The following is a 24,844-nucleotide window of genomic DNA, read 5'->3' on the forward strand; positions in this document are numbered from 1 at the left end:
CCCACCACCACCAACAAAAAACGATCATTGCTCCTTGTATACTCGAGCGCACTCGTCCCAAGAATACAGTTCTTCCCAGAAACGACGCTCCATTCCCTCTTCATCCCAAACGATGCGACCGTGTCTGCGGGTGGTCGCTGGACAGTGTCGAGATAAAGAGAAGGCAGTGCTCGCAGCCACCATCTTGTCTGCTGGATGATGGAAACCGTAGATTGTGATGGCCGTGGCACTGGAACCCACTGGATGGACATGCCTGTATATTCCAGATCGAGGAGTGTGGACAATGTCGTTGGAGACAGAACACTCTTCACCGATTGCAATATGTGAACATCGCAAGGGCAACAGCCCATTCGTGGTCGATGCTGTTTACATAGATGGGACATGGAAGACGATCCCGTCAATGTCCTTGTTCGCCTTGATCTGGCACGAAAGACGCGAGCTGTCGAAAGGACGATCATCAAACACAGATGCGTGGGTGAGTAAAGCTGACGAGTGATGTATGCTGAAACAGATCTAGGCCATCGACGCCCTGGAAATGGCTGCCGATTGTGGGAAACACACCCATCACGCTCATGTAAATCCTCAAATCCAACGCCATCCTGCTTCGGCATTCTCTGCGACGGCGACTCACTTCTCGGCCCTTCCCACGGCGTATTCGAGCATATCTTCTTCGCTGTCGGACGGCGGTGGGATCTTGCTGACAAACGACGGATCGACTGTTTCACACACACACCCAAAAGACACACCATCTCATTAGCCCTCGAGGTGTCCAAATCGATCGCGTGGAGCACCCCCTGGATGTGATCGGAGGCGAGCCCTTCAGCTTGCACCGTCGTGGCTGCATCGGTCGGTCAAGAGTGCCTACCAATGACATGACAGGTAGCGCATTCGAGGTTGCCACCACAGGCACCTTCGATCGACGGGATCTCCTTGGACTTTGCAAATTCCATGAGGGACATGCCCAGAGGCACGCTGAACACCTTGTCTTTGCCTCCGGTAGCAAAAGTCACTTGGATGCTGCCACGGACAATACGTGCATGTCAGAATCCGCGTATCCCGAGTTCTCAATCGCCAACGCCGGCCAGCTACCTCCTCTCGGCCATACGATCTCGGATTCCAAGATCGATGGAGCGTATCCGACTGATCCATCAGTCAGAGGCCGGCGGGGAGAGTCATCCGCAGCTGCGTCTCCGTGCCGGGGACTTGGGGCCGGGTTTGTCACTTGTGCATGGGCAATCTGTACTGCACCCCACCTATCTGTCGAGCCAGCGTCTTGGGCTTCCTGCGATGAGCTGGGGGCACTTGAGGAGTCCGAGCTTTGACGGAGCAGTTCAATCTGTTGTTCTTTCGAAAGCCCCAAGCGGCCTCTCCAGTGACTCCAGAGCTCGCGGCCAGAATCGAGCGATGCTAGCAGCTCGTCGGCCTTTTCGCTGGTGAGATTACCGTACCAGTCACCGGATGGGAAGGCTCTGGCCGTTTTGGGGGATGGCGACGATGGGAGTGAGTCGATACGCCTCGTCCCTGCAAAGCGCTTCCAGTCAGCATCGCCCACTCGACTTACATGACATTGCCGGCATACTTGTGGCCGCCGATGTGCGAGATCTGGAAGACCCGGATATCCGCGCGGGTCGCTGTAGCCTGCTTGAGCTTGGTGAAGAGTGGACGGCCAAGGTCGCCACAGCGACAGTCTCGCTCGCCGTGGGTGCAGACATAGAGATCGATCGATTTGCCACGCTGGCTGACTTCGTCGAGACCCTGGACAGGGTTGCCAGACTCCAGCCGCTGCAGGAGCAGCGGGATCTGCGACTGGGCGACCGAGGGAAAATAGATCTGGTCCGGATAGAGCGTCAGTGCATAGGCGGGCTCGGCAGGCGGCGCTGTCGAGGTGGGCGAGGCGGCAGGCCGAGCATCGGAGCAGCTGAACTTGATCTTGAGGAGGTTGAGCTGCGACGAGAGCGATCCGATGTAGGCGTTGGTGTCCTCGACCTTGGAGGGCCAGCGATCGATCCCCGATGACAAGATCAGATGCTTGCTGTTGGACGAGGCCGATCCGACAAAGCCTTCGGGCTGGCTGTGGGTGCTGAGGCGAGCACGCTGGCTCCAGAGCGCACCCAGCGAAGAGGGCCAGCGGGGGCCAGCGACGACGGATCGGAGGAGCGAACGCATCAGACAGCGAACGGATGCCGGTGGGACGGACGAGTCGACCGAGGGAGCGGGGAGCGGGTGCTGGTGCTGGTGGAGATGCTGGTGCTGGTGCTGGTGGAGATGCCAGAGTCCCAGCTTGCACTATTTCTGCATTTTCCGCGGAGCGAATCCGGGATATGGGCCGGGACGCGGGACGAATCGGCGGGCTGCCTGCGGGGAGGCAGAGATCGCATGGCCGAGATCGCATGGCCGAGATCGCACAGCGCTGCGCCGTGGGCTGGGAGGCGGGTGCGCTGACCCAGGGCATCCGGCGGTACCAGATGATACCAGCCAGCATGGCATCCGAGCGAGGAGTGCTTGGAGGTTGTCCTGGGCAAGATGGTCGAGAGGCAATATCGCCGATGCAAGTCTGCGGCATTGGCCAGCGGCTGCTTGTCCAGGCTGAGTCTTTGCTGCCGTCCGACGCCTGCTCCTGGCCCAGACATCCTTTGCCCAGGCGCCGTCTGCAAGTCTGCTTGGATCCACTGGCGAGCGCCTTTGCTGCCATGGCGTCGGGCCAGATCTCATGCAGCTGCATGATGCTGGAACGTCTGCACCGCCCTGGTTGGTGGGAGCAGCCAACCGGTGGCCAACCGGTGGCTGACTGGCGGTCCTGGCGCAACCAATCAGCGCGCGCCTTCGGAGCCACGGTTGCTGTCGCACAGACCCCCACCAGGTGGGCGCGGGACGAGCGCAGTGCAAGCCGAGCACGTGTGCACACACAGACAGCGGCGACCCACCAGCCGCAAGCAACGCGCCGGCACAAGCAAATCATCGGTGTTTGTGTCACGCGTCGATGCCACATCCCTGTGACCCTGTGCGCGACGCCGTGTAACCACGACCCCTTCTTCGGCTGCGGTGTCCCAAACGCCTTGGGACGCAAATTCGCGTTGGGTTCGGTGGCTTCTCTTTCGTGGTTTCTCGTTCGTGGCGCTGGATCGCCTTCGCCGCTGGCTCTCGCCCTCCGCTGCTTATATCACCCGCCTTGGTTGCCTCCCTCCAGCGCCCCGGCATCCCATCCGCCTGCTCTTCGTCTCCTTCCCTGCTCTCCTTCTGCTGCTCCCGTCGGCTGTCGCATCATGAAGGTCCCCCTTGGCGTCGTCAAGTGGAGCCAGGTCCTCATCCTGTTCCTGCTCAACGTCTCCTGCAACCTCATCTGGCTGGCCTATGCTCCCGTCGCCGATGCCTCCGCCGCCTACTTCAACGGCTCGCTCTCCGTCGTCAACTGGCTCAACAACGTCTACGTGCTCATGTTCCTCCCCGGCTCCGTGGTTTCGGCCCTGGTCCTGGACCGCTCGGGTGTCCGCCGCGCCATTCAGCTCGGCAGCATCCTGCAGTGCGTCGGCGTGGCCTTCTGCTTCGGAGCCGCCTTCGTCCAGAACTCGACCGCTCGCATCGGTCTCACCGTCGTGGGCCAGGCCATCACCGGGTTCGCCCAGCCCTTCTTCCTCGATGCCTGTCCGAAGCAAGCCTACGACTGGTTCCCTGTTGACCAGCGGGCAGTCCCCACCGCCTGCTCCACCATTGGCAGTCCAGTCGGCAGTGCCGTGGCCTTCCTCATCGTCCCGGCCGTGGTTCAGTCACAGGGCGATATCCAGACGCTGGTAGGTATCGCGACCGTGTTCGCATTGGCCAGTGCTTGCTCGGACCACGGAGCCACATTGTCTGGAAGCTTGAGAAGGGATCGCTTGCTGCGTGCTTTTATCCAGCCAGGGGCACCGTTTTTCCAGTCCGGCAAAATATCACCCACTAAAACCGTGTCGCCGTGATCTTCCCAACCAGCTCCTCTACTACACCTGCCTTCTCGCCGGCCTGATGATCATCACCTTGGTCGTCGCCCGAGAGCCTCCCCCTCAAGCAGAGTCGGCTCTGAAGGAAGAAGTCCGCATCGAGACATCGCTCAGAAAGTCGTACAGCAAGTGTCTGGGCACCAAGCTCTTTTGGCTGCTCAGCGTCACCGCTGCCGGCGGTATCTCTCTCTTCAGCGACTTTACCTCGTACCTCAACCAGATCATGAGCCCTTACGGATACACTTCGGTGGGTCTTTTTCTCTGAGCTGGCGATCGGCGCATGTACGATCGGCGCATGTACGATCGGCGTGCTTCTGCCGAGACTGTCGCAAGTCGCCAGCCACCTTACCCTGTCGAGGTGCAATCCTTGGCGTCTGGCAACTTGCGCACAGCTCCGAGCATCTCGCTCGCTCTCTGTCCACACAGCCTCGTACCTGCTGGAGCGCTGTCTAACCGTTGCATCCTGCGTCTGCATCCAGGACGACACCGGCACGATGGGCGCTGTCCTGGTCTTCAGCGGCGTCATAGCCACCTTTGTTTTTGGCTACCTCGCCGATCGCACCCGCCGACATGCCGTGATCCTCAAGGTCAACGTCCTGATGGTCTTTGTGGGCTACGTGTTCTTTTCGATCATTTTCAACAAGCCCGGCAACTTTGTTCTGGCCGTCGTTGCCTGTGCCATCATCGGTATCTTCTCGGTGGGCAGCTTACCAGGTAGGCTTGGCTCTGAAGCCCATGCCCATTGACAGTACACTGTGCAGCCGTGGGTCCTGTGTGGTCCCATTAATTGGCAGTGACCGTCGCAGATCTGGTCTCTGTCCATCTCGTTGTGTTTCTGACTCGGCTCAGGTCATAGCACCTTGGGCCCTGTGTCGAAGCCATCTAGACGCCTGTGATTCCGCTAACCTTGTTCCCGTTCTGCTCTTCTTTATTCATCCAGTCTTCCTCGACATCATCGTTGCCGTCACCCGCCAACACGGCATCGGCGAAGGTGTCTCCATGTCGCTGTTGTGGGGCTCCTCCCAGGTTTTGATCGTGATCATGAACGTCATCTGGGATCGCACGCGCAACCCAGATCAATCCTATCCTGCCGTGCCCTGGATCGTCCTTGGAACCTGGGCTGCCTGCCTGATCCCGCTTCAGTTCTATCCCCTGAGCCAAGACATGATCCATCTTGATGCTCGTCTGAAGGAGCTGTCCGGCGACCACGAGGGCGCCAAACACTGAGCCAGCCCACTCCGTCCTCGAGGAGGCAAGCACACCTTCGCAGCCTTGCTGCTGTTGACTCGAGACCGATCACCCCTCCGATCTCCTTCACCCACTCTCGCCCTCCAGAGCAAAAGCAAACCCGAGTCCTTTGCGATATCAAGCAGCCCAATGGCCTCGGGTGTCCTGCTCCCTTTCTGTGTTCCATATTCATTATCGTCATCCTTGTACTGCGTTGAAAAAAAAAGTCTTTCGATGGATACATCACTTCCTTTTGGCAAGACTGGAGGTCCCAGAGAGCAGGAATGGCGGCGCCATCTGAGTGGACCATGGAGATGATGAGTCTGTGGGCACTGCAGGCTCTGTGGCCATGATCCCATCCGATGCCGGCTGCGATATCTGCAGCCCTTCCGCAGGCAGCCAGCTATTGCGTATGATGTGGGAAGCAATGGCTCGCTAACCGCTTCGTCACTGGGCCCATTACAGGCAATCCAATAAAAAACGGGACACCCGGGTTTTTGACCATTCATCGAATATTTTGTTACCCAATGTTATCGCGCGCTGGCCATGACCATTCGCCACACATCCGACTTTCGCACCGCCGCATTGCGATGCTACGCCCTCATCCATAGCCTGCGTAAGGTCGCCTCCATATTCAGTGTATCCAAGAGCACCATCCATCGATGGCACCGAGGATGCAAGCTGGATGACCCATCCCGGGTCCCAGCTCGCAGATCCACTTTCTTCGAGCAGGCATGTCCAGTCATTCGCACCCTGATTGAACAGGACCCGTTCCAGACTGGTCCTGTGTTGCGATGCAAGCTCGAGTCCATCCTCCAGAGGAAAGTTTCACTCTCACTCTGCCACACTGCCATCCACCGAGCAGGTCTCTCACACAAGAGGGCAACACACCTCTACAAGTCCAAGCGATTGGATGAGCGAGTGGCACAGTTCAGGGACCAGGCCCGCTCCATCGACCCACGACGATTCGTTTTTGTCGACGAGACAGGGTTCAGGAGATCCACTTTCCCTCTCTACGGATACTCACCGAAGGGTGCTCCGCTTCGCCAGCGCAATCACATGAAACACAAGTCTGTCTCGGCTGCATTTGCTATCAACCACTCTGGTGTGCTGCATCGCATGTACATCCCCACATCATTCAAGACACACTCGATGGTCGAGTTCTTTGAGCGAGCGAGCTTCCCAGACGACTCTGTGATTGTGATGGACAATGTCAGCATGCACAAGACAAGGGCTGTCCTGGACTGCATCGAGCGCCGAGGATGGTCAGTGATCTTCACCCCACCTGCCTCGCCCGACTTCAATCCCATCGAGAACTTCTTTGGGATTGTGAAGCATCAGTACAGGAAGACGGCAGCGCTGAATGCGTCCGAGGGGTTCAGAGTCGGGATGGTCGCACTGTTCGAGTCCGCCGTGCGGAGGGTGCTTCCAGATGTCTTCCCACGGCTGATTGAGCGAGCGATGCGCTTCTGGGGTTGAGTTCCCTCCAATCAAGCCGCCGTTCTCACGTTCACATCCCTGGCTTGAACCTCTCGGCGATTTTTGAACAGGGTCACTTCCCAACCAGCCCGCAAAGACGGGCTCCTGCTCTCGGGTATAAATGCCACACCTTCGTCCTGCTGCTTTCTTCCCTCATCGCGCCTTGATCTGATCATCGCGCTATTGCACGATAAAAAAAAGTCTCTGCTCTGACCAGTACCACTGGCAGGCATCCAGCATCCTCCGCCCTCATGCCTCCGAAGCGCAAGGGTACCGGTGATGGCCAGCCTCGGCCACCCAGGCCCAAGAAAGCCAAGTCACAGTCGGAGCCTGTCTCTGGTTCGTATTCTGATCCCACGCATGCTTGGTCGTCTGTTGCTCCGTCGCTCACCACCACTGCTTCTGCAGATCCAATGGATGTCGATCCCACCGAGCCTGGTCCATCTACTTCCTCGAGTACCGGCAAGCGATGTCGCCAGTGCGATGGCACCGATCACGAACGCTGCAACACCAGCAAATGTCCCAAATACCGGCCCCTCAAGAGTTCTGTCGTCCCACTCGTGGATGGAAGGTCATCCGTCCCTCAGTTCAGCTGCTTCAAGCAGACGATGGATGGCTGTTGTCTCAATCCCGCTCTCCGCGACAAGATCCAGGCCACCGTCGAGGCCATGACCCAGATCCAGTTCGAGGCATCCAGGCTGCTCAACCTACATATCCTCCGGTGCATCGAGCAGGATCTTCCCGTCCCCGTCATCTCCAAGTCCACCCCTGCTTTCATCCGCCAATGCTTCAGGATCGTCCAGGCCGATGCCCTCTCGACGGCCAGGGACATCGAGCAGTACAACGAGCATCTGGTCGCTTCCTTTCGCGACTACCAGACCACTCGGCACGCAGACCTGCCTCCGGCCCCTCGTCTGCCTGATGGTGCTCACAGTCAGCTTCTCACACTGGCTGTCAATGCCTATGCCACCAACTGCACCACCCACCTCGACCTGGCCTACTGGCGACTCCTTCGCCGCTTCTGCGCTGCCGTCTTCCCAGCCAACAAGCACAAGCACGAAGCCATCGAGGCCTGTCTCGAGCTCTTCGAGAAACCAGGGCAGACTCCACCCAAGGCCGATCTCGAGTTCCTCTATCCCGACTTTGGCCACATCCTGGACGAGTTTCGGTACAGCAACGACCAGGACCGCTTCCGGGCCCTCCATCTCCTCTCACACCATGTGGGAATCCTCGCCCGGGACAAGATGGTCGACAATGTCCACAAGTGGATCGACTGTGACATGCCCGCCCTCCGAGTCACCGAGCTGCAGCGCCAGGCCAAGCTGGACGAGCTCACTGCCAGAGGCATTCCCTCCGACGACAAGAGGTTCACCACGGCCAAGTCTGAGCTCGGCACCACCAAGTCCAAGATCAACAAGCTGGCCGCCAGGATCAACTGGGCACTCAAGCAGCTCGCCGTCGACACTCCTCCGGCCGTGTGCACGATGGTTCCTCTATGCACTGCAAGGGCCAAGTATGTCAAGATCGACACCGTCACTCTCTGGGAGCTCCTGGGTCCAAAGAAGCGCCTTGGACTCACCCGGGACAAGCTCAAGGAAGAAGGCGAGGACGGCATCAACAACCAGGATCGTCTCTGGCGCAGTTGCTTCAAGCTGCGTAGTTCCCTCTTCCAAGAGCGGGATATCAATCACAAGCTGTTCAACTACGAGATCAGCACCGATGGCATTGGATGCACCATCGGCCTCGTCAAGTTTCTGCCTCGAACCGATCACACCGAGACCATCGAGCCTCCTCCGACTGCCGAGCAGCGCATCCAGGCCCACATCGGCGACCCAGACCCCGATCGCACCACTTGGATTGGCATCGATCCTGGAGTCGGCTCCATCTTCACGGCGGTCATCCAAGCACCGGGCCACCAAGACGAGATGGTCTCGTTCTCCAATGGCCACTACCAGCACATGTGTGGCCACAGGTGGCACAATACCATGAAGAAGCGACTCAGCATCGAGACCTGGATGTCGACCACTCCCTCGCCCAAGGTGTCGTCCTCGGAGGCCTTCAAGGTCCATCTCACCCATGTCCTGCGACCGGAGCTGCGAGTGCAGCTCGACTTCCACCTTGGCAAGAAGGCCCGTCACCATCGCTTCACGGGCCACAAGAGACGCCAAGTGGCCGTCGACAGGATGTGCAAGGCCGTCCTGAAGCACGCCCCGATACGGACCGATGTGGTGATCGCCTTTGGCAATGCGTCATGGCGACAGGGCAAGGGCTATGCATCCAGCCCTCGGAGGCAGCGATTTGCTCAGTACTTTGAGCAGTTCGAGCACCACCGCCGCCGTCCCAATCACCATCATGGAAGCGTCAAGGTGGCCTCGACGAACGAGTTCAACACCTCGCAAGTGTGCTCCAAGTGCCTGGAGCCAGTTCGGTTGGAAGGACTCGATGCGCCCAGTGTTGCGAATTCCCACTTTGTCAGGAGCTGCAAGAATCCCAGCTGCCGGACAGTGTGGAATCGCGACGTCAATACGGCGCGCAACATGATCACAGTATGCAGGTCGATTGTGGAGATCGGAGAGCGACCGGCGGTCTTCACTCGGAGGCTGCCAAAGTGATCTGTTTTATTTCTTGTGGCTTTGCTTGACGCAAGCACAGCACATACTACATGTTCATGGAAACGGCTATATTGTCCCGTTTTTTTCTGAATAAAGTGTACCTGTGCTGTCGGCAAACCACAGACCCATTCCGCTCTGGCCGGGTCTGGCGCTCTTGATCGATCGTGGTTTCTGCTCGTCTGTATCTGCTCCTCGCTCATCCACAGTCGGATCTCGACCATCACCCACAATGCATCGAGCCTTTGTCCTCGTCACCGGTGCTACTCGAGGATTCGGACGAGAGTAAGCTGCTGCTTCCTCAGCATCGATTCTGATCGAGCCGCTTGGCCCTGCTCGCTCTGAATGTGCTCTTGCGCTCGTCCCCTCAGGATTGCCCGTGGTCTCGTCCATGCAACGCAATCGCCGCTCCAGTCTCTCAAGCAGCAGTATCCCAATATCACTTTCGATCTCCTGCTCACTGGGCGGAACCTGCAGGGCCTCTCGGCCATTCGGGACGAGCTGAGTGATCGTGCTGGCTTCAATGTCGACACTCTCGTGGCCGACTTTGCCGATCCCCAGGCCGATCGAGTGACCGAGTCGATCGTCCACAACATCCCTGCGGCCCCAACAGACTATAGCCACTTCTTTCTCTTCAACAACGCCGGTAGCTTGGGCAAGCTCGCCCGCACCCGCAATCTGCAGTGGACCGACATCCAGTCGGCCATTCACGTCAATGTTGCTGCACCTTTGGCCTTGACCGCGAAGCTCCTCAAGGTCTTCAAGGATTGCCCCAGCGTCGATATTGTGAACGTGTCGTCTCTGGCAGCGTAAGCATCGGTGCAATGCCCTCCGATTGCCGAACATGATACTCGAACATGATACCCGAGCAAATCCGTCGCCGATGTATCCTCTGCGACAAGCCCCAATGTGACCTAACTGCCTTGCCCCAACTGCCTCACCCCAACTCAGGATCCAGGAGTTTGATTGCTGGGGCCTGTACGCTGCCGGGAAGGTAAGCCGAGCTAGATCTGCTTCGGTCATGTCCGATAGCCGTGCGTCGAGGATATGTGCACCCTTGTGGATGAGAATCAGTGCGTTGACTGCATCCCGACACTCTGCTGCATCCCGACACTCTGCTGCATCCCGACACTCTGCTGCATCCCGACACTCTGCTGCATCCCCATCCTGCCATTGCATTTCACACGCTGTTATTCCACCTCTCTCTTTCGGCTGCCCTGGCGCCGATGCACAAACGGCATGCCTCCCGATGCTTCGATGGACCCTGGACGCTGCTGCATCCAGGCTGCCAGGGACATGATCCACAAGACAATCGCACTGGAAGAAGGCCTGATCGAGTCGGCGCAGAGGCCAAATGCCACAGAGGCACTCCCAAGACCCCGGGTCCGAGTTCTGAACTATGCTCCCGGCCCCCTCGACACTGACATGCAGGCCGAGATCCGCAAGGACATGCCCGCAGTCGAGCTCAGGGACCTCTTTGTGGATATGAAGACCAAGGGCACTCTGGTCGACCCAACGGAATCTGCTCTGACGCTGCTGCATCTCCTCTCCAAGCCGGACGGATTCGTGAGCGGAAGCCATGTGGATTATTTTGATGTGGGCTCAAGCGATGGTAGTGCATAAAGATGCACCAGCAGCATGGCCAGGAGGTGCGAACTAGAAGGCACCCGAGACTGGATGATGTTGCCGTAGGCTTGTATCGATCAGCAGGTTTATTATATATTGCGTGCATCTGTGGATCAGCCACAGCATCCGAGACCCGCCCGTTCCGCCCGACGATGGGGAGAGGAGGTGAGAGCCGATAGACCAACGATTCTATGTCTAGAGACCCTCTGGCCTTTTGACATCTTGCTGTGCCAGCTTCTCAAGCACCTCGAGCTCCCGCATATCAGACCGGAGCGGATAGAGCAGCGTCGGAATGGCTCCAACAAGACAGGAGCCGAACACGATCCATGGGACAGCGGGATACTCTTGATCAACCGTGCGGGTGCGGTCCCAGATGACGCTGAAGATGACGACAAGCAGCTGAGCAGTGCCCCACAGCAATGCCATAGAGACACCCTCGCCAACGCCGTCCTTGCGGGTGACGGCCACGATCATGTCAAGGAACACTGGCATCATCGTGCAGATTGGGCGAGAGTGGAGATGACAAAGGGATGAGAGAAATGTGAGAGCTGTTGAGCGTGCGGGACAGATGAACGGCGAGTTCTGGTCATGGCCGATCTAGCGTCTGGGACGACGCTGCATTCGCTTACCTGGGAGACTGCCGACAGTGAACACTCCAATGAAGAAGCACGACACCACAAGTACCGGGAGGATGTTTGGCCGGTTGAATATCAGAGCAAAGAACAGATAGGAGACCACCATGAAGCTGGAGTTGAGCTTGAGGATCAGGGCATGTCGCCGGCTGCGATCAGCCAGATAGCCGAACATGAATGTAGCGATGACACCGCTGAAGACGAGCACAGCTCCCATGGTGCCGGTGTCGTCCTGCAAAGTGCAGAAGCAAAAACGGGATGAGTGCAGCTCCACATTAACATGCAGGCGGGGTGGTGTCGCAACTGGCTGTTCGAGCGGTCCAAGTGGTCATTGGGGGAACTCACCGCACTGTACCCATACGGCGACATGATCTGGTTAAGATAGGACGTGATGTTGCTGAAGACTGCCGTTCCGATGGCCATGGTGGCGGCGAGCTGCCAGAAAAGCCTCAGCTTGACACACTTCATGAAGGCCGTCTTGAAGGAAACCTCGGCGTCTTTGGCCTGGACAGAGGCGAGCTGCTTCGGCTCAATACAGGCAACGGCGCTGATGGCAAACAGTGCAAAGGTTCCGCAGGTATATCCAAGAAGCTGTACGAAATACAACAAACAGTTTGTTACTGCGGACCGGCAGCCCGAGTGTGCAGCAAATGCACCACCAGCCATGCCGCTGGGATGTCGCTGGTTGGAGAAGCAAGCGGTACGAACCAAGGTCGGCAAGTCTGCACTGGTCTGTACGATGGCCGGGACGAGGAGGAAGGCCACAGCACCGCCGATTGGATTACCGATCGTAGAGCAGGCTGTTGGGATGGCCCGCTCCTCGGGTGCGAACCAGATTGTCGAGAGCTTGGGACAGGCGTCCAGAAACGAAGGCTGTGAGAATCCTGCAAAGGCCTCTCCAATGAACGCCAGGACGATCTTGCCCGTGGGATTGGAGATGAAAGAGCCGCCATAGCACAGCCCGGCCCCGACAAACTGGAAGAAGCTGCCAAAGAGGACGGTCTTGCGGATTCCGTACGAGTCCAGCAAGATGGCAGAGCAGATCGACCCGGGGAGGAAGCTCAGGATGTAGACATTGTTGATCCAATTGATGGTCGTCAGGGATGTACTGAAGTAGGAGGTGGATGCATCGGCCACGGGTGTGTAGATGAGCCAAATGAGGGAGCACGAGATGTTCAGCACGAACAGGAGAAACACTTGGCTCCAGCGGATGAGCGGGTTGGACGGCGGCGGCGGCGGTGCTTCGGAAGAGGACATTCCTGGCAGAGTGCAGCCCAAGTGAGTGGGAGGGCGGATGGTGTTGCAGACGTTCTGCTGTTGAACAGAAATATCTGGGTCCTGGTGCAGGCAGGCAAAGAGTTTTAAACCTGGGGCAGGAAGGGCCGCACAGGTTGCTCTCTGGGCAGAGAGCCAATCGAATGAATAGCCTCGGTGTTGAATGATGGCCATGATTGGGACAACCGTCTCAATGGGATAGAACAAACGCTCGAATGTGGGAACCGAGACAATGGACCCAGGATGCGCAGGTTTGCCCAGCACAGAGCCGCTGCCAATAAGCAGCCCCCAGATCGATCGAGAGGCATCCGGGCGACTCGACCTGAGCCAGTCTGATCGAGACCAAGACGGTGTTGCAAATGAAATAATGGATAGAGAGGGCACACAGAATGGGCAGATGCGCCGGCCATTGATGCATCTCGCCATTGTTGTCTCCAGCGGGTTGCAGCGAGCTCGTGTTGGCGATCATAGGACCGAATCCAAGCGGAATATCTTGGCCGTGCTGATAGAGTAGTGTTGGATGTACCGCCTGGATCTGCTGGACATTGAAGTTTATGGATGGCGCTTTCAGATGCTGAGGATGTGGATCAGGCCAGGGCATTGGAGTGATGCGGCACCACATGAATCGAGGTTCGTGGGCGGCCACTGTGATTGAGAATGCGCTCGGGAAAGCGCTCATCAGCCCCAAGAGCAGGTCGCCCCGATTCGTTTTGGGAGCGCTGCAGCTTGCAAATCTCCATCGTATCCGCCTGCCTGTTTCTGCCTACAGCATCAATATGAAGAAGAAGCGAGCCGAGAGCGTCCCGAACTACACCGACATAATCGCGGGACTGAAGGATATATACAAGGTAGTGCGCCGAATGTATCTGCGCGTGACGATATCAAGACGCGAGCAAGCAGAGGCAGGGTTCAGCGAATGAGTTTCTGATCGATTGTCTCGTCCCGTCTTTCATACGCTCATGTATTGCGCTCATCACTGGGATTGTGGACCATGCGCGATTCCAACTCCACGGATGGCCTGCGACGCTCAACCCATCTAGAGCAAGATCAAGCCTGTCGAGCAACTGCTTTCCTTTGACCAGTTCTCAACGCCGTCGCTCACGGATGCAGACCTCACAGCCAAACCGATTGTGCTGCTGATGGGACAGTATTCTGTCGGTGGGTCCGGGGAATGCTTCGGCGGATGCTCGATTGAGTCTGGGCCGTGCTCGATTGAGTCTGGGCCGTGCTCGATGCCGCCTCTCATCGCTTTCCCGGCTTGTGAACGGGCTTCATGGTGGCCCGCTAATTGCCGATCGACTCCACCGCTCAGGAAAGAGCACCTTCATCAAGTATATTCTTGAGAAGGAGTATCCAGGCTGCCACATTGGCCCCGAGCCCACGGTAGGGCGGTGCAGCACACCATCGATCCTCTGTGACTTTGCGACTCACTGTCCCTGTACCTCCGATCGCCCAGACGGACCGCTTCATTGCCATCCTTGGCGGCGAAGACCGCATCATCCCCGGAAATGCAGCAGCTGTCGACCGGGATCTGCCCTTCACGGTAAGTAGGACTGCAGAGTCACGTCGGAATGCCGCCGTCGCCGAGGATGCATTCGACCCGCAGCTCACAGCAGATTCGACTTGCCAGTCTCTGTCACGGTTTGGCGCCAGTTTCCTTCAAAAGTTCCAGGTACGAATATGGAGTGCCCACAACTTCATGTTGCCCGCCGGTCTGAGAGATGTGGCGAGCAGACATCAGTTGAAGGAGGGGGGGGTCGGACATCTGCCTTATGCGAATATCGGGCTTCTCCCAGGTCTCATATACAAGCTCGCCCATTCTCGAGTCGGTCACCCTGATCGACACGCCGGGAGTGCTTTCGGGAGAGAAGCAGCGCATCGGCCGCTCCTACGACTTCTCTGGGGTGATGGAGTATTTCGCGGCGAGGGCGGACGCCATTCTGCTCCTGTTTGATGCCCACAAGCTCGACATCAGCGACGAGTTCAAGGACTGCATTATGGGTTTGAAGGGCAACGAGGAAAAGGTCAAAGTCATCCTCAACAAAGCAGACATGGTCAACGGACAACAGCTTCTGAGAGTGTGAGTCTTGAGCCGCAGCGCTATGCTCCCTCGGTCGAGCCCAGGACTTGATTGATGGCACGTTGGCTCGCCCGCTGATGTGACCTGGCGCTGATTCTGATCCCTCATTGACATCGCCGCCGGGGTTGTAATGACTTTGATTGCGCGACATTGCGTCTGAAGCTACGGTGCTCTGATGTGGTCCCTGGGTAAGGTCCTGAACACTCCCGAGGTGATGAGGGTCTACATTGGAAGTTTCTGGGACCAACCGCTTCGGTATCGAGACTGTGAGGCGCTGCTCTCTGCCGAGCAGGAGGATCTCCTCGCCGATCTCCGGTCTCTCTCGACCAACTCGACGATGAGAAAGATCAACGACATTGTCAAGCGGGCGTCGATGGTCAAGGTTGGTGACACCGAGAGGAGTGTGCTTGTGGACTGCGATTCAGTATGGCACAGATTTCTCGGCAGCGATGCGACATCCTCTGAACTGAGTGGCTGACCTTCAACCGTGCACATGTAGATTCATGCCCTGATCATATCCCACCTCAAGCAAGAGATGCCGGGGTTTTTCGGCAAGTCGTCCAAACAGAGCGAGCTGCTCGCCAACCTCGCTGCCGAGTTCACCAAACTGGAGCACTTGCATCGCTTGCCTCGGGGAGACTTTCCGAATGTCGAAGAGTTCAAGTCCAAGCTCAGTCTGTTCAAGATCGACAAGTTTCCAAAGTTGGACAAGAAGCTGATGGCTACTCTCGACACGGTGCGGATCTCATTCGCCCTCTGTGCCCCTCGATAGGCCGATCCTTTGCGCCGGGTCTCATGGTGTGATGACCAGCATCACAACGGACCAATGAGATTGTCCCGCATGCTCTCGCCCTCCGCACCAATCATGAGTCCCCACGTGTTTGTTTGCCCCCATGCATGAGCACGCGCCGTTGCCACCCGCGTCTACTGGTTTCCTGCCTCCCCCACCGCTCGGCACATGTCCCCGGGCTGTGCCAAGCCTCTCTCGCTTGCACACCAGCCACTCTCGCACCCCCTTCTCGCTTCTCTGTGATGCTCCACCCTTCTCGCCCACTTTTGCCCCTCGACCTTCTCCCGGTCTATAAATAGCCCTGCATGTCTGAGCCTATGTTGAACACCAGTTCGAACAAAACTTGTTCTTTGGTGTTCGGGGCTAAAAGCTAATAAAGCTCATACCAAGCACTTGGTCTTCGTCCTTGCGCTTGTTCACTCCTTACACTTTGTTCGAACTCTCTTCTACTGATACCACCTGCTTGGTATCTTCCGCTCCTAGCCCCGCCCCTTTCCTAGTCCTGTCCGAACCTCAAGCACACTTGTGTCTGAGCCCTCTTCGCTCTCCTGTTCTTGAACCTCCTCGCTTTTTTTTTTTTTCCCAGTCCCAGTCCCAGTCCCGCCATGGATCCTGCCCTCGTGGACCGCCTCCGTGCCTTGGAGGCCGAGCTCGCCGAGCTCCGGACAGCTCGCGATGCTCCTGCCGCTGGGTACAGCGTGCAGATGCCGGACCGTTACGACGGTAACCGGCAAGGGTTCCGGGCATTCGTAAATCAGTGCAAACTGTATATACGAATGCAGCCCCACCGGTTCCCTGCTGACCCGATTAAGGTCGGATTCGTCATTAGTCTGCTCACTGGACCGGCTCTCCAGTGGGCGACTCCGATGCTTGAGATGGGTGATCCCCGACTCAACTCTTTTGGCGATTTCCTAGAACGCTTTTCCAAAGTGTTTGACGACCCTGATCGGGCCAGGACTGCCGAGTCAGTGATCACCACACTGTCTCAGGGCAACCGCCCGTGCGCAGTCTATGCATCCGAGTTCCTTCGTATTGCCGCCGATACGACTTGGAACGACGGTGCAAAGATCTCGTTCTTCCGACTTGGCTTGTCGGATGATGTCAGAGACGAACTTTCGCGAGTTCGCCCTCTGCCACGAGATCTGGAGGAGTACATCGAGCTTTGTAACGAGCTCGATGCACGAATCCGCGAGCGCCGTCAAGAGCGCCGAAGCACGCCTGCCCGCTACCGGTCTTCCCAGTTCGCCTTTGGTTCCGCCTCCGCTGCCGTTCCCGCCATCGCTCCCGCGCCCGTCCTCGCTCCGCCGCACCCCTCCTACATTGTTTCCGAGCCCATGCAAGTGGACTCTGCCGTCTCTGGACCCCTGACCGCCGAGGAGAAACAACGCCGCCGCCGCTTTGGACTCTGCCTGTACTGTGGCAAGAAGGGCCACTTGGTACGAAACTGCCCCGTCAAGTTTGGATCTACCAGAGCTACCGGACCGCCCCCTGGACCTCCCGGCCCGAGGATCATCCGCACCATCGTTTACGAAGATGGAGAAGTGCAAGACTTCAGTTCGGGAAACGACCAGGCCCGGTTCTAAGTGAAGGCCTTGAACCGGAGCCGTGCCCACCGCCTTCCGAAAGTGAAGACATTGGTAAGGTGCCTTTGGTAAGTACTGGGGAAGCAGTGATGTGCGGACAGCTTCGCCTTGCCTCTGGACCGGCGGACACTCTCAGCTCTGGCATAGTACCCGTGGCACCTCTGGTGTCACTGGGAACTGCACCTCATCCACAGGTGCAAATACCTGAGCTGTCCTGCCAACCCTCGGCAAAGTTAACTGTCTGTGCTAGCCGCAACCCTGGTGCCGAAGCTGGTACCGAACCAAAGTCTTGTGTTTCGTCTGTTCGTCGTTGCTCGTTGGTTGTTCCCGTCGCTGTTCGTCTTCCTTCTGGTGATTCTCTGTCGTGCGAAGGACTTGTCGATTCTGGTGCCTCTGGCAACTTTATCGACGAGGACTTTGTTGCTCGACACTCTGTCCCCACCTGCTCCAAGGCTTCGCCCTTGGCAGTGGAAGGCGTGGATGGTAAGCCGCTGTCGTCTGGCCCCATCCTCCGCGAGACTGCTCCACTCGAGGTGATTCTCGGGGACGTCTCGCAACGCCTTCGGTTCGATGTGATCAGGTCTCCACATCAACCACTTATCCTTGGCTTTCCTTGGTTGCGCACCGCCGAGCCCAAGATTGTCTGGTCTCGCGGTCTTCTTTGTCTCCCTCCTTCTGTTGATTCCGACCCCTCTCCATGCACTACTTCTCTTTCGTCTTGCTCCACTTCCTCCAATGTCACTCCCCTTCTTGATGATTCCACTCCTTTGATTGATCTAAGCTCCTCTCCTACGCTCCCACCTTCGTCTTCCCCTTCTTGTCTTGTTCCTCCCGAACCCCTTCGCTCTTCCCAAACCCCTTCTTCTGTTGTCAGTTCTCTTTCCCTCCTTGATGTACCTCCTCCTGTTGTTTGTTCTTCGGACATTGTTCAGAATAAAGTAACCGTCGAACATTATTCTGACCTTGTCCACGCCCCTCCTCTCAGCTCGGACGCTCCTCTCCGCGTCTGCAGCATTGATTACCGCTCGATGCGCGAGTCTTTGGATGCATGCAGGCATGGAACGCAACCCCTGACCATCTTTCAGGTCCATGTCCTGCCCACTGACGAGCCGAGCACTGCGACTGTCGAAGTGCCTGCGGAGTACAAGGACTTCCTGTCTGTTTTCTCTAAACAGGAAGCTGACTCCTTGCCTCCGCATCGCCCTTATGACTGCCCCATTGACTTGGAGCCGGGCAAGTCGCCAAAGTTCGGGCCTCTGTACTCACTGTCCGAGCCCGAACTTCACGCTCTGCGTGACTATCTCGACGAGAATCTTGCCAAGGGATTCGTTCGTCCTTCGTCGTCCCCAGCAGGCTCACCAATCCTCTTCGTCAAGAAGAAGGACGGCTCACTTCGTCTTTGCGTTGACTACCGCGCACTGAACGGTATCACGGTAAAGAACCGTTACCCTTTACCGCTGATCGGCGAGCTGCTGGACCGACTTCGAGGCGCGAAGGTGTTCACTAAGCTGGTGTCATGAACACCCTCTGCCTTTGCCCTCTTCCTTCCTTTGCCTTTGCCCTTTCCTTTCTGTTTGCCTGCCTTAGCGCTTTCCCTTCCTTCTGTTTGTTTGTTTCCCGCGCTGTGCTGCCTTGTTGTCTTCCCGCCAGCACGCGCGCTGTCTGTGTTCCGTTCCCGCTTCCTTGCTGTTGGTCGTGGGTTACGCCCACGACGCCGCCTCGACGCCGCCTGACGCCTTGGCGCCGCCATGCCGCCGCCACTGACGCCCGCTGACTCACGGATCCCGAGTCACGGCCGCCACCTGCTTCGCTCGCTGCTTCGCCCTCCCCGCCGCTGCTTCGCTCCTGCCCCCTCGCTCTGCAACGTCGATCCTTGGCGCTCGCATAAATAGCCCTCCGACCAGCCTCTGTCTTTTGCCTTCGTCTTGCCACTTTGTATTTTTAGTATCCTAAGCCTTGGATCTAGAATAAAACTTTGGCTTCACACTTGACACTCTGTGTCCCAGTCCAGTCCCCGCTCCTCTCCCTACGTTCGAGTCTTGCATTAGGACTCTTGCGCGCTTCCCTGCTTGCCCCGTTGTCCAGTCTTGACACTTGGCAAGACCTTCAACAACCCCCCACTTGCCCAGCTTTTGTCCCCGTTCCCTTCGCTATCTCTTTTACCAATGGCTTCCCCTTCTGGCCTTTCCGAGCCCGAGCTCCAGGCCATCCGTGCGGTCATTATCCAGTCCGCCGAGAACGCCCGTTCTCTCCAGGACTTTTCCAAGTTCCTCCACGATCAGGATGATGCGCTCAACCGCATCACCGATCGTATGGACCAGGTCCTGGCTCGCCGTGAAGAGGATGTCCGCCAAGTTGTCGCCGCCAGTGTCCAGGAGGCCCTCCGCAGCTACCAGGCCCAGCTACCTCCTCCAGTTCCTGCTCCCGCTCCGATCCGTCGCGCAGGTCGCCCCTACTTCGGCGTACCTGACGACGTCGATGATCCTGCCCAAGACCCCGAGGATCACTCTGCTGGTCGCAACTCTGCCCCCAGGCAGATAGGTCCTCCCGACCGCTTCTCTGGTAAGGACCCGAGCCGCTGCAGTGCCTTCCTCTCGCATTGCAGACTGGCCTTCGTGTCCAACCCTCCCCTCTTCCAGACTGAAAGGGATAAGGTGTTTTACGCCTTATCCTATCTCGATGGTACTGCTGCAGACTACATGCAGCCGTACATCGATCAGTTGGAGAGAGACCCCGAGTGCTCTCCCCCTGCCATCCGTGACTTTGCCGGTTTCTCCGAGTGGCTCCGTGCTGCCTTTGGCCAGGTCCAGCCCACCATCGCCGCTGCTCGCGAGATGGTCAGGCTTTACCAAGTCACCTCCGCCGCCGCCTATGCCGCCGAGTACCGCCGCCAAGCCGTCCACCTCGTCACTTGGTCCCAAGACCCTCTCATGTTCCACTTCGAGAGTGGACTCAAGCCCTCGGTTCAAGATGAACTCTCCCGCCGCTCCTTCGACAACCTCGAAGATCTCATGCAAGCGGCGATCGCCATCGACAACCGCCAGGAGGACCAACGCTCCCGCCGTCCCAACCACCGCTCCGCTCCTGCTCCTGCTCCTGCTCGTCCGGCTCCTCTCCCTTTCCGTCCGGCTCCTCGTCCCTTCGCTCCTGCTCCTCCTCCTCGCCCCGCTCAAGCCTTCAACGTTCCCCAGCCCATGGACCTCAGCCAGGCTTCCGCTCGCAGGCTGACCGCCGAGGACAAGGCCGCCCTCCGTGCTGCTAATCGTTGCTTTTATTGCAAGCAGGAAGGGCACATTGCCCCTCGCTGCCCCAATAAGGCATCCTCCCGCTTGGCTGCCATCGATGCTTCTTTGGCTGTCGTTGATGTGAATAAACTTGACGACCAGGAAAACTTCTCTGCCTAGAAAAGGTCGGAGGAGCTTTCCTAGGCGTCAATCATGTCATAAATCTTCCTCCTGTAAATGTCTCCACGGTAAATCACTCTTCTGCCTTTTGCCATCTTGCCCCCGTCACCATTGCCACCGTTTCCACCGCTCTTGCTTCTTCGTCTTCGCCTCCCGAGCCTGACATCCAACGTCAGCCCTCCCTCGCTGTGACTCTGCTGTGCGGTCCAGAGTCCATACGGGCAACCGCCATGATCGATACCGGCGCGGTTACTTCGTTTATGGACACTGGATTCGCCGCAACCCACGCTCTCCCCACCTTTGAAACTTCTTTCGTCATCACTCTTGCCGATGGTTCTTCGATGGAGTCTAGTCTTGGAGTTTGTGTTTCTATGATCACAGGCATCAGCCACTATGAACAAATCTCGTTCGCGCTGATTCCCTTGGCTTCATACCCGATCATCTTGGGTATGGATTGGATCAAGAAACACAAACCCTACTTTGACTGGCACCATGACTCTATTTTCTTGCCTTGCACCTCTATCCACAGTTTGGCCTCCCCGTTCTCTCCCGAGCCACAGTCCTCTAGGTCCAGCCCTGCCGAGTCCCCTGCTGAGGTCCCCGCCGAGCCTGCCGTGTCCCTGCCCGAGTCCAAGATTGTTCCTGCCAAGTCCCCAGCCGAGTCCCCAGCCGAGCCCGAGATCCTCCCTGCCTTGCCTCCTGCCGTGCCCAAGCCCAGTCCTGCCTTGCCTCCTGCCGTCCCAAAGACCAAGACCAAGACCCAGTCCCTGCCCAGCGTCAGCCTGATCGGCAGCATCCCCTTCCAGCACGCCGTCCAGAAGGAAGGCCTGGAAGTGTTCCTCTTGGATGCTGCCCGAGTCCTGTCCCTCTGCTCCGTCGACGCTGGAGCCAAGCCCAAGGCCGAGCCCTCTGTCCCCTCCAAGTACTCGTCCTTTGCCAAGGTGTTTTCCAAGTCCGAGGCCGACAAGCTCCCCCAGCACCGCCCTTACGACCACACGATCCCGTTGGTCGAAGGTGCGTCTCCGTCGTTTGGGCCCGTCTACAACCTCTCCAAGCCGGAGATGGACGCCCTCCACACCTACATCCAAGAGAACCTCTCCAAGGGTTTCATCCGCCGTTCCGAGTCCCCTGCCGGTGCCCCAGTCCTGTTCGTCAAGAAGAAGGATGGCTCCCTCCGTCTCTGCGTCGACTACCGGGCCCTGAACAAGATCACCGTGCCGAACCGCTGTCCCCTTCCTCTGATTGCCGAGACGTTCGACAACCTCGGCAAGGCCAAGATCTTCACCAAGCTCGACATGCGAGGCGCATACAACCTTTTGCGCATCGCTGAAGGTGAAGAGTGGAAGACGGCCTTCCGCTGCCGCTACGGCCATTTCGAGTACAACGTCATGCCGTTCGGCTTGACCAACGCTCCTGCCTCGTTCCAAGCCTTCGTCAACGATGTCCTCCGAGAATACCTTGACCAGTTCGTGGTCGTCTACCTGGACGACATCCTCATCTACTCCTCCGATCCTGCCGAGCACGAGGCTCATGTCAAGAAAGTCCTGACCAAGCTCCAAGACGCCGGACTCTCACTCAAGCTTGAAAAGTGTGAGTTCGACCAGTCCTCCGTCGCCTTCCTCGGGTTCATCATCTCGCCCGATGGAATCTCCATGGATCCCGACAAGGTCAAGGCCATCCAGGAGTGGGAGATCCCCCGATCTGCCCACGACATCCAAGTCTTCCTCGGCCTGGCGAACTTCTACCGTCGGTTCGTCAAGGACTACTCCAAGATCGCCACCCCGCTGACGGACCTCCTGAAGAAGGACATCAAGTTCTCCTGGTCTCCCTCGGCTCAAACGTCATTCCTGAAGCTTAAGGAATGCCTGAGCACCGGTCCTGTCCTCCGCCACTTCGACCCCGAGCGTCAGTGCGTCATCGAAGCCGACGCATCTGACTATGCTCTTGGCGCTGTTCTCAGTCAGCGCGACGACGAAGGCCTCCTGCACCCCGTGGCTTTCTACTCCCGGAAGCTGCTCGATGCGGAAATGAATTATCAAATCTATGATAAGGAACTTCTCGCCATCGTCGCAGCCTTCAAGCAATGGAGACACTACCTCGAGTTCTCCTCCCAAGCCACCGAGGTCGTCACCGACCACAAGAACCTCGAATACTTCCAGACCTCCCGCAACCTCAGCCGTCGCCAAGTCCGTTGGTCCGAGATCCTTGGCGATTACAACTTCGTCATCAGGTATCGACCCGGAACCCTCAACAATGCCGCCGACGCCCTCTCCCGCAAGGACAAGTTCCCTAAGGAGGGGGGTGACTCTCGTAGCTCCCCGAACACCCAGACCCTGCTGCCACCAAAACTCTTCGTTTCCGCCCTCCGAGCTGTTCCCGTTGCCCCCGAGTCCGAGGATATCGCCGCCCTCATCAAGTCAAACCTCAAGAAGGACTCTACCTTTGGTCCGATCCTGTCCCAAGTCCTCAAGAACCCTGCCTCCTGTCCCGGCTACTCCGTCGACAACGACCTTCTGCTCTTTGAAGGTCTCGTCTGCGTCCCCGATGTTCCCGAGCTCAAGCGCAAGATTCTCGTCGAGTGCCACGACTCGCCGACCGCCGGCCACTTCGGCGTCGCCAAGACCTTCGAGCTCGTCTCCCGGACCTTCCACTGGCCGACCATGCGTCGCTACATCAAGGAGTATGTCTCCGGATGCGACACCTGCCAGCGGAACAAGCACTCCCGTCACAAGCCCTACGGACTCCTTGCCTCGCTCCCTGTTCCCGATCGCCCTTGGTCTTCTGTCTCCGTCGACTTCATCACCCAGCTTCCCGAGTCCTCTGGACACACAGCCATCTGTGTGTTTGTCGACCGCTTCACCAAGATGGCCCACTTCGTCCCGTCAAGCAACGAGGCCAACGCCGAGGACACTGCTCGGATGTTTGTCGAGCACGTCTTCACCAAGCACGGTCTTCCAGACGATATCGTCTCAGACCGAGGATCTACCTTTGCCTCCAAGTTCTTCCAAGCCGTCCTGACCCGCCTCAAGATCAAGCACAAGATGTCGACTGCGTTCCATCCGCAGACCGACGGCCAGACCGAGCGGGTCAACGCCATCCTCGAGCAGTACCTCCGCTGCTTCATCAACTTCCAGCAAGACGACTGGGCCCAGCTTCTCCCTCACGCCGAGTTCACCTACAACAACACCTCTCAAGCAACCCTCGGCTGCTCCCCCTTCTTTGCCTACACCGGCTACCACCCTCGTTTTTCCGTCGCCCTTCCCCGCACCACCAAGAATGCCTCCGTCGCCGACGATCAAGCCCGAGCCATTTACTCCCTCCACGATGAACTCAAGTTCAACATCGCCCTTGCCCAGGACTCCCAAGCCAAGTTCTACGACCCCGGCCACTCCCCTTCCCCTCCGTTCAAGATTGGAGACCGAGTTTGGCTCTCCGCCAAGAACATCAAGACCCAGCGACCCACGGCCAAGCTCGACCACACCAAGCTTGGGCCGTTCAAGATCGTCGCTCAAGTCGGTTCCCGCGCTTTCAAGTTGGACTTGCCCTCGTCCATGCGCATCCATCCGGTGTTCCACGTCTCCCTCCTCGAGCCTGCCGCCGATGACAAGATCCCAGGTCGAATCATCCCGCCCCCTCCACCCATCCAAGTCGACGGCCACGACGAATGGGAAGTCGAACAGATCCTGGACTCCAGGCTGTTCCGAGGTAAGCTCCAGTATCTTGTGCACTGGCGTGGCTACACGGTGATGGATTGCACCTGGGAGCCCGCCAGCAATCTTGCACATTGTCCGGAGCCTGTCGCAGCCTACCACTCCTCTCATCCCTCGAAGCCTGGCCCTCTCGGAGCTCGGGCCTTGAGAGGGGGGTAGTGTCATGAACACCCTCTGCCTTTGCCCTCTTCCTTCCTTTGCCTTTGCCCTTTCCTTTCTGTTTGCCTGCCTTAGCGCTTTCCCTTCCTTCTGTTTGTTTGTTTCCCGCGCTGTGCTGCCTTGTTGTCTTCCCGCCAGCACGCGCGCTGTCTGTGTTCCGTTCCCGCTTCCTTGCTGTTGGTCGTGGGTTACGCCCACGACGCCGCCTCGACGCCGCCTGACGCCTTGGCGCCGCCATGCCGCCGCCACTGACGCCCGCTGACTCACGGATCCCGAGTCACGGCCGCCACCTGCTT

The 24,844-nt window shown here is 58.1% G+C and overlaps 5 protein-coding genes across 5 annotated transcripts; 3 read left to right on the forward strand and 2 right to left on the reverse strand.

Moving 5' to 3' along the window:
* Window positions 1-215: 215 nt before the first annotated feature.
* Window positions 216-2,561, reverse strand: BJ171DRAFT_516923 (Sucrase/ferredoxin-like-domain-containing protein). Its single transcript, XM_053112080.1, has 5 exons — window positions 1,562-2,561; window positions 1,254-1,469; window positions 866-1,017; window positions 632-716; window positions 216-439 (listed from the first exon to the last, which is right to left on the reverse strand). The coding sequence occupies exons 1-5, from the start codon at window positions 2,164-2,166 to the stop codon at window positions 367-369; spliced, it is 1,131 nt and encodes a 376-aa protein (XP_052963755.1). The 5' UTR covers window positions 2,167-2,561; the 3' UTR covers window positions 216-366.
* Window positions 2,562-3,115: 554 nt separating this feature from the next.
* On the forward strand, window positions 3,116-5,686 carry BJ171DRAFT_516924 (major facilitator superfamily domain-containing protein). Its single transcript, XM_053112081.1, has 4 exons — window positions 3,116-3,788; window positions 3,967-4,221; window positions 4,454-4,688; window positions 4,915-5,686. The coding sequence occupies exons 1-4, from the start codon at window positions 3,264-3,266 to the stop codon at window positions 5,199-5,201; spliced, it is 1,302 nt and encodes a 433-aa protein (XP_052963756.1). The 5' UTR covers window positions 3,116-3,263; the 3' UTR covers window positions 5,202-5,686.
* Window positions 5,687-9,339: 3,653 nt separating this feature from the next.
* BJ171DRAFT_516964 (uncharacterized protein) lies at window positions 9,340-11,028 on the forward strand. Its single transcript, XM_053112082.1, has 4 exons — window positions 9,340-9,574; window positions 9,661-10,098; window positions 10,241-10,283; window positions 10,574-11,028. Exons 1-4 carry the CDS (start codon window positions 9,522-9,524, stop codon window positions 10,910-10,912), a joined length of 873 nt encoding a protein of 290 aa, XP_052963757.1. The 5' UTR covers window positions 9,340-9,521; the 3' UTR covers window positions 10,913-11,028.
* Window positions 11,029-11,110: 82 nt separating this feature from the next.
* Window positions 11,111-12,804, reverse strand: BJ171DRAFT_584815 (major facilitator superfamily domain-containing protein; the record flags this gene model as incomplete). Its single annotated transcript, XM_053114329.1, has 4 exons — window positions 11,111-11,400; window positions 11,545-11,779; window positions 11,893-12,138; window positions 12,286-12,804. The coding sequence occupies 4 exons, from the start codon at window positions 12,802-12,804 to the stop codon at window positions 11,111-11,113; spliced, it is 1,290 nt and encodes a 429-aa protein (XP_052963758.1).
* Window positions 12,805-13,598: 794 nt separating this feature from the next.
* BJ171DRAFT_427187 (P-loop containing nucleoside triphosphate hydrolase protein) lies at window positions 13,599-15,674 on the forward strand (the record flags this gene model as incomplete). Its single annotated transcript, XM_053107797.1, has 8 exons — window positions 13,599-13,670; window positions 13,863-13,980; window positions 14,135-14,205; window positions 14,279-14,365; window positions 14,453-14,494; window positions 14,619-14,902; window positions 15,065-15,284; window positions 15,402-15,674. 8 exons carry the CDS (start codon window positions 13,599-13,601, stop codon window positions 15,672-15,674), a joined length of 1,167 nt encoding a protein of 388 aa, XP_052963759.1.
* Window positions 15,675-24,844: the final 9,170 nt, after the last annotated feature.

Source organism: Polychytrium aggregatum (genome assembly GCF_025602895.1).
Source record: "Polychytrium aggregatum strain JEL109 chromosome Unknown BJ171scaffold_37, whole genome shotgun sequence".
Taxonomy (NCBI): Eukaryota; Fungi; Chytridiomycota; class Chytridiomycetes; order Polychytriales; genus Polychytrium; species Polychytrium aggregatum.

Excerpts from the sequence above, each read along its gene's own strand:
- BJ171DRAFT_516964 (XM_053112082.1), top strand. The coding sequence starts at position 9,522 with ATGCATCGAGCCTTTGTCCTCGTCACCGGTGCTACTCGAGGATTCGGA. Across the intron at positions 10,099-10,240 it reads AACGTGTCGTCTCTGGCAGC|GATCCAGGAGTTTGATTGCT; the intron begins GTAAGCATCGGT and ends ACCCCAACTCAG. Across the intron at positions 10,284-10,573 it reads GCCTGTACGCTGCCGGGAAG|GCTGCCAGGGACATGATCCA; the intron begins GTAAGCCGAGCT and ends TGCTGCATCCAG.
- BJ171DRAFT_516923 (XM_053112080.1), bottom strand. The coding sequence starts at position 2,166 with ATGCGTTCGCTCCTCCGATCCGTCGTCGCTGGCCCCCGCTGGCCCTCT. Across the intron at positions 1,018-1,253 it reads GACGCTGGCTCGACAGATAG|CATCCAAGTGACTTTTGCTA; the intron begins GTGGGGTGCAGT and ends TGTCCGTGGCAG. Across the intron at positions 717-865 it reads CGCTACCTGTCATGTCATTG|TCGATCCGTCGTTTGTCAGC; the intron begins GTAGGCACTCTT and ends TGTGTGAAACAG.
- BJ171DRAFT_516924 (XM_053112081.1), top strand. The coding sequence starts at position 3,264 with ATGAAGGTCCCCCTTGGCGTCGTCAAGTGGAGCCAGGTCCTCATCCTG. Across the intron at positions 4,222-4,453 it reads GCCCTTACGGATACACTTCG|GACGACACCGGCACGATGGG; the intron begins GTGGGTCTTTTT and ends GTCTGCATCCAG. Across the intron at positions 4,689-4,914 it reads CTCGGTGGGCAGCTTACCAG|TCTTCCTCGACATCATCGTT; the intron begins GTAGGCTTGGCT and ends TTATTCATCCAG.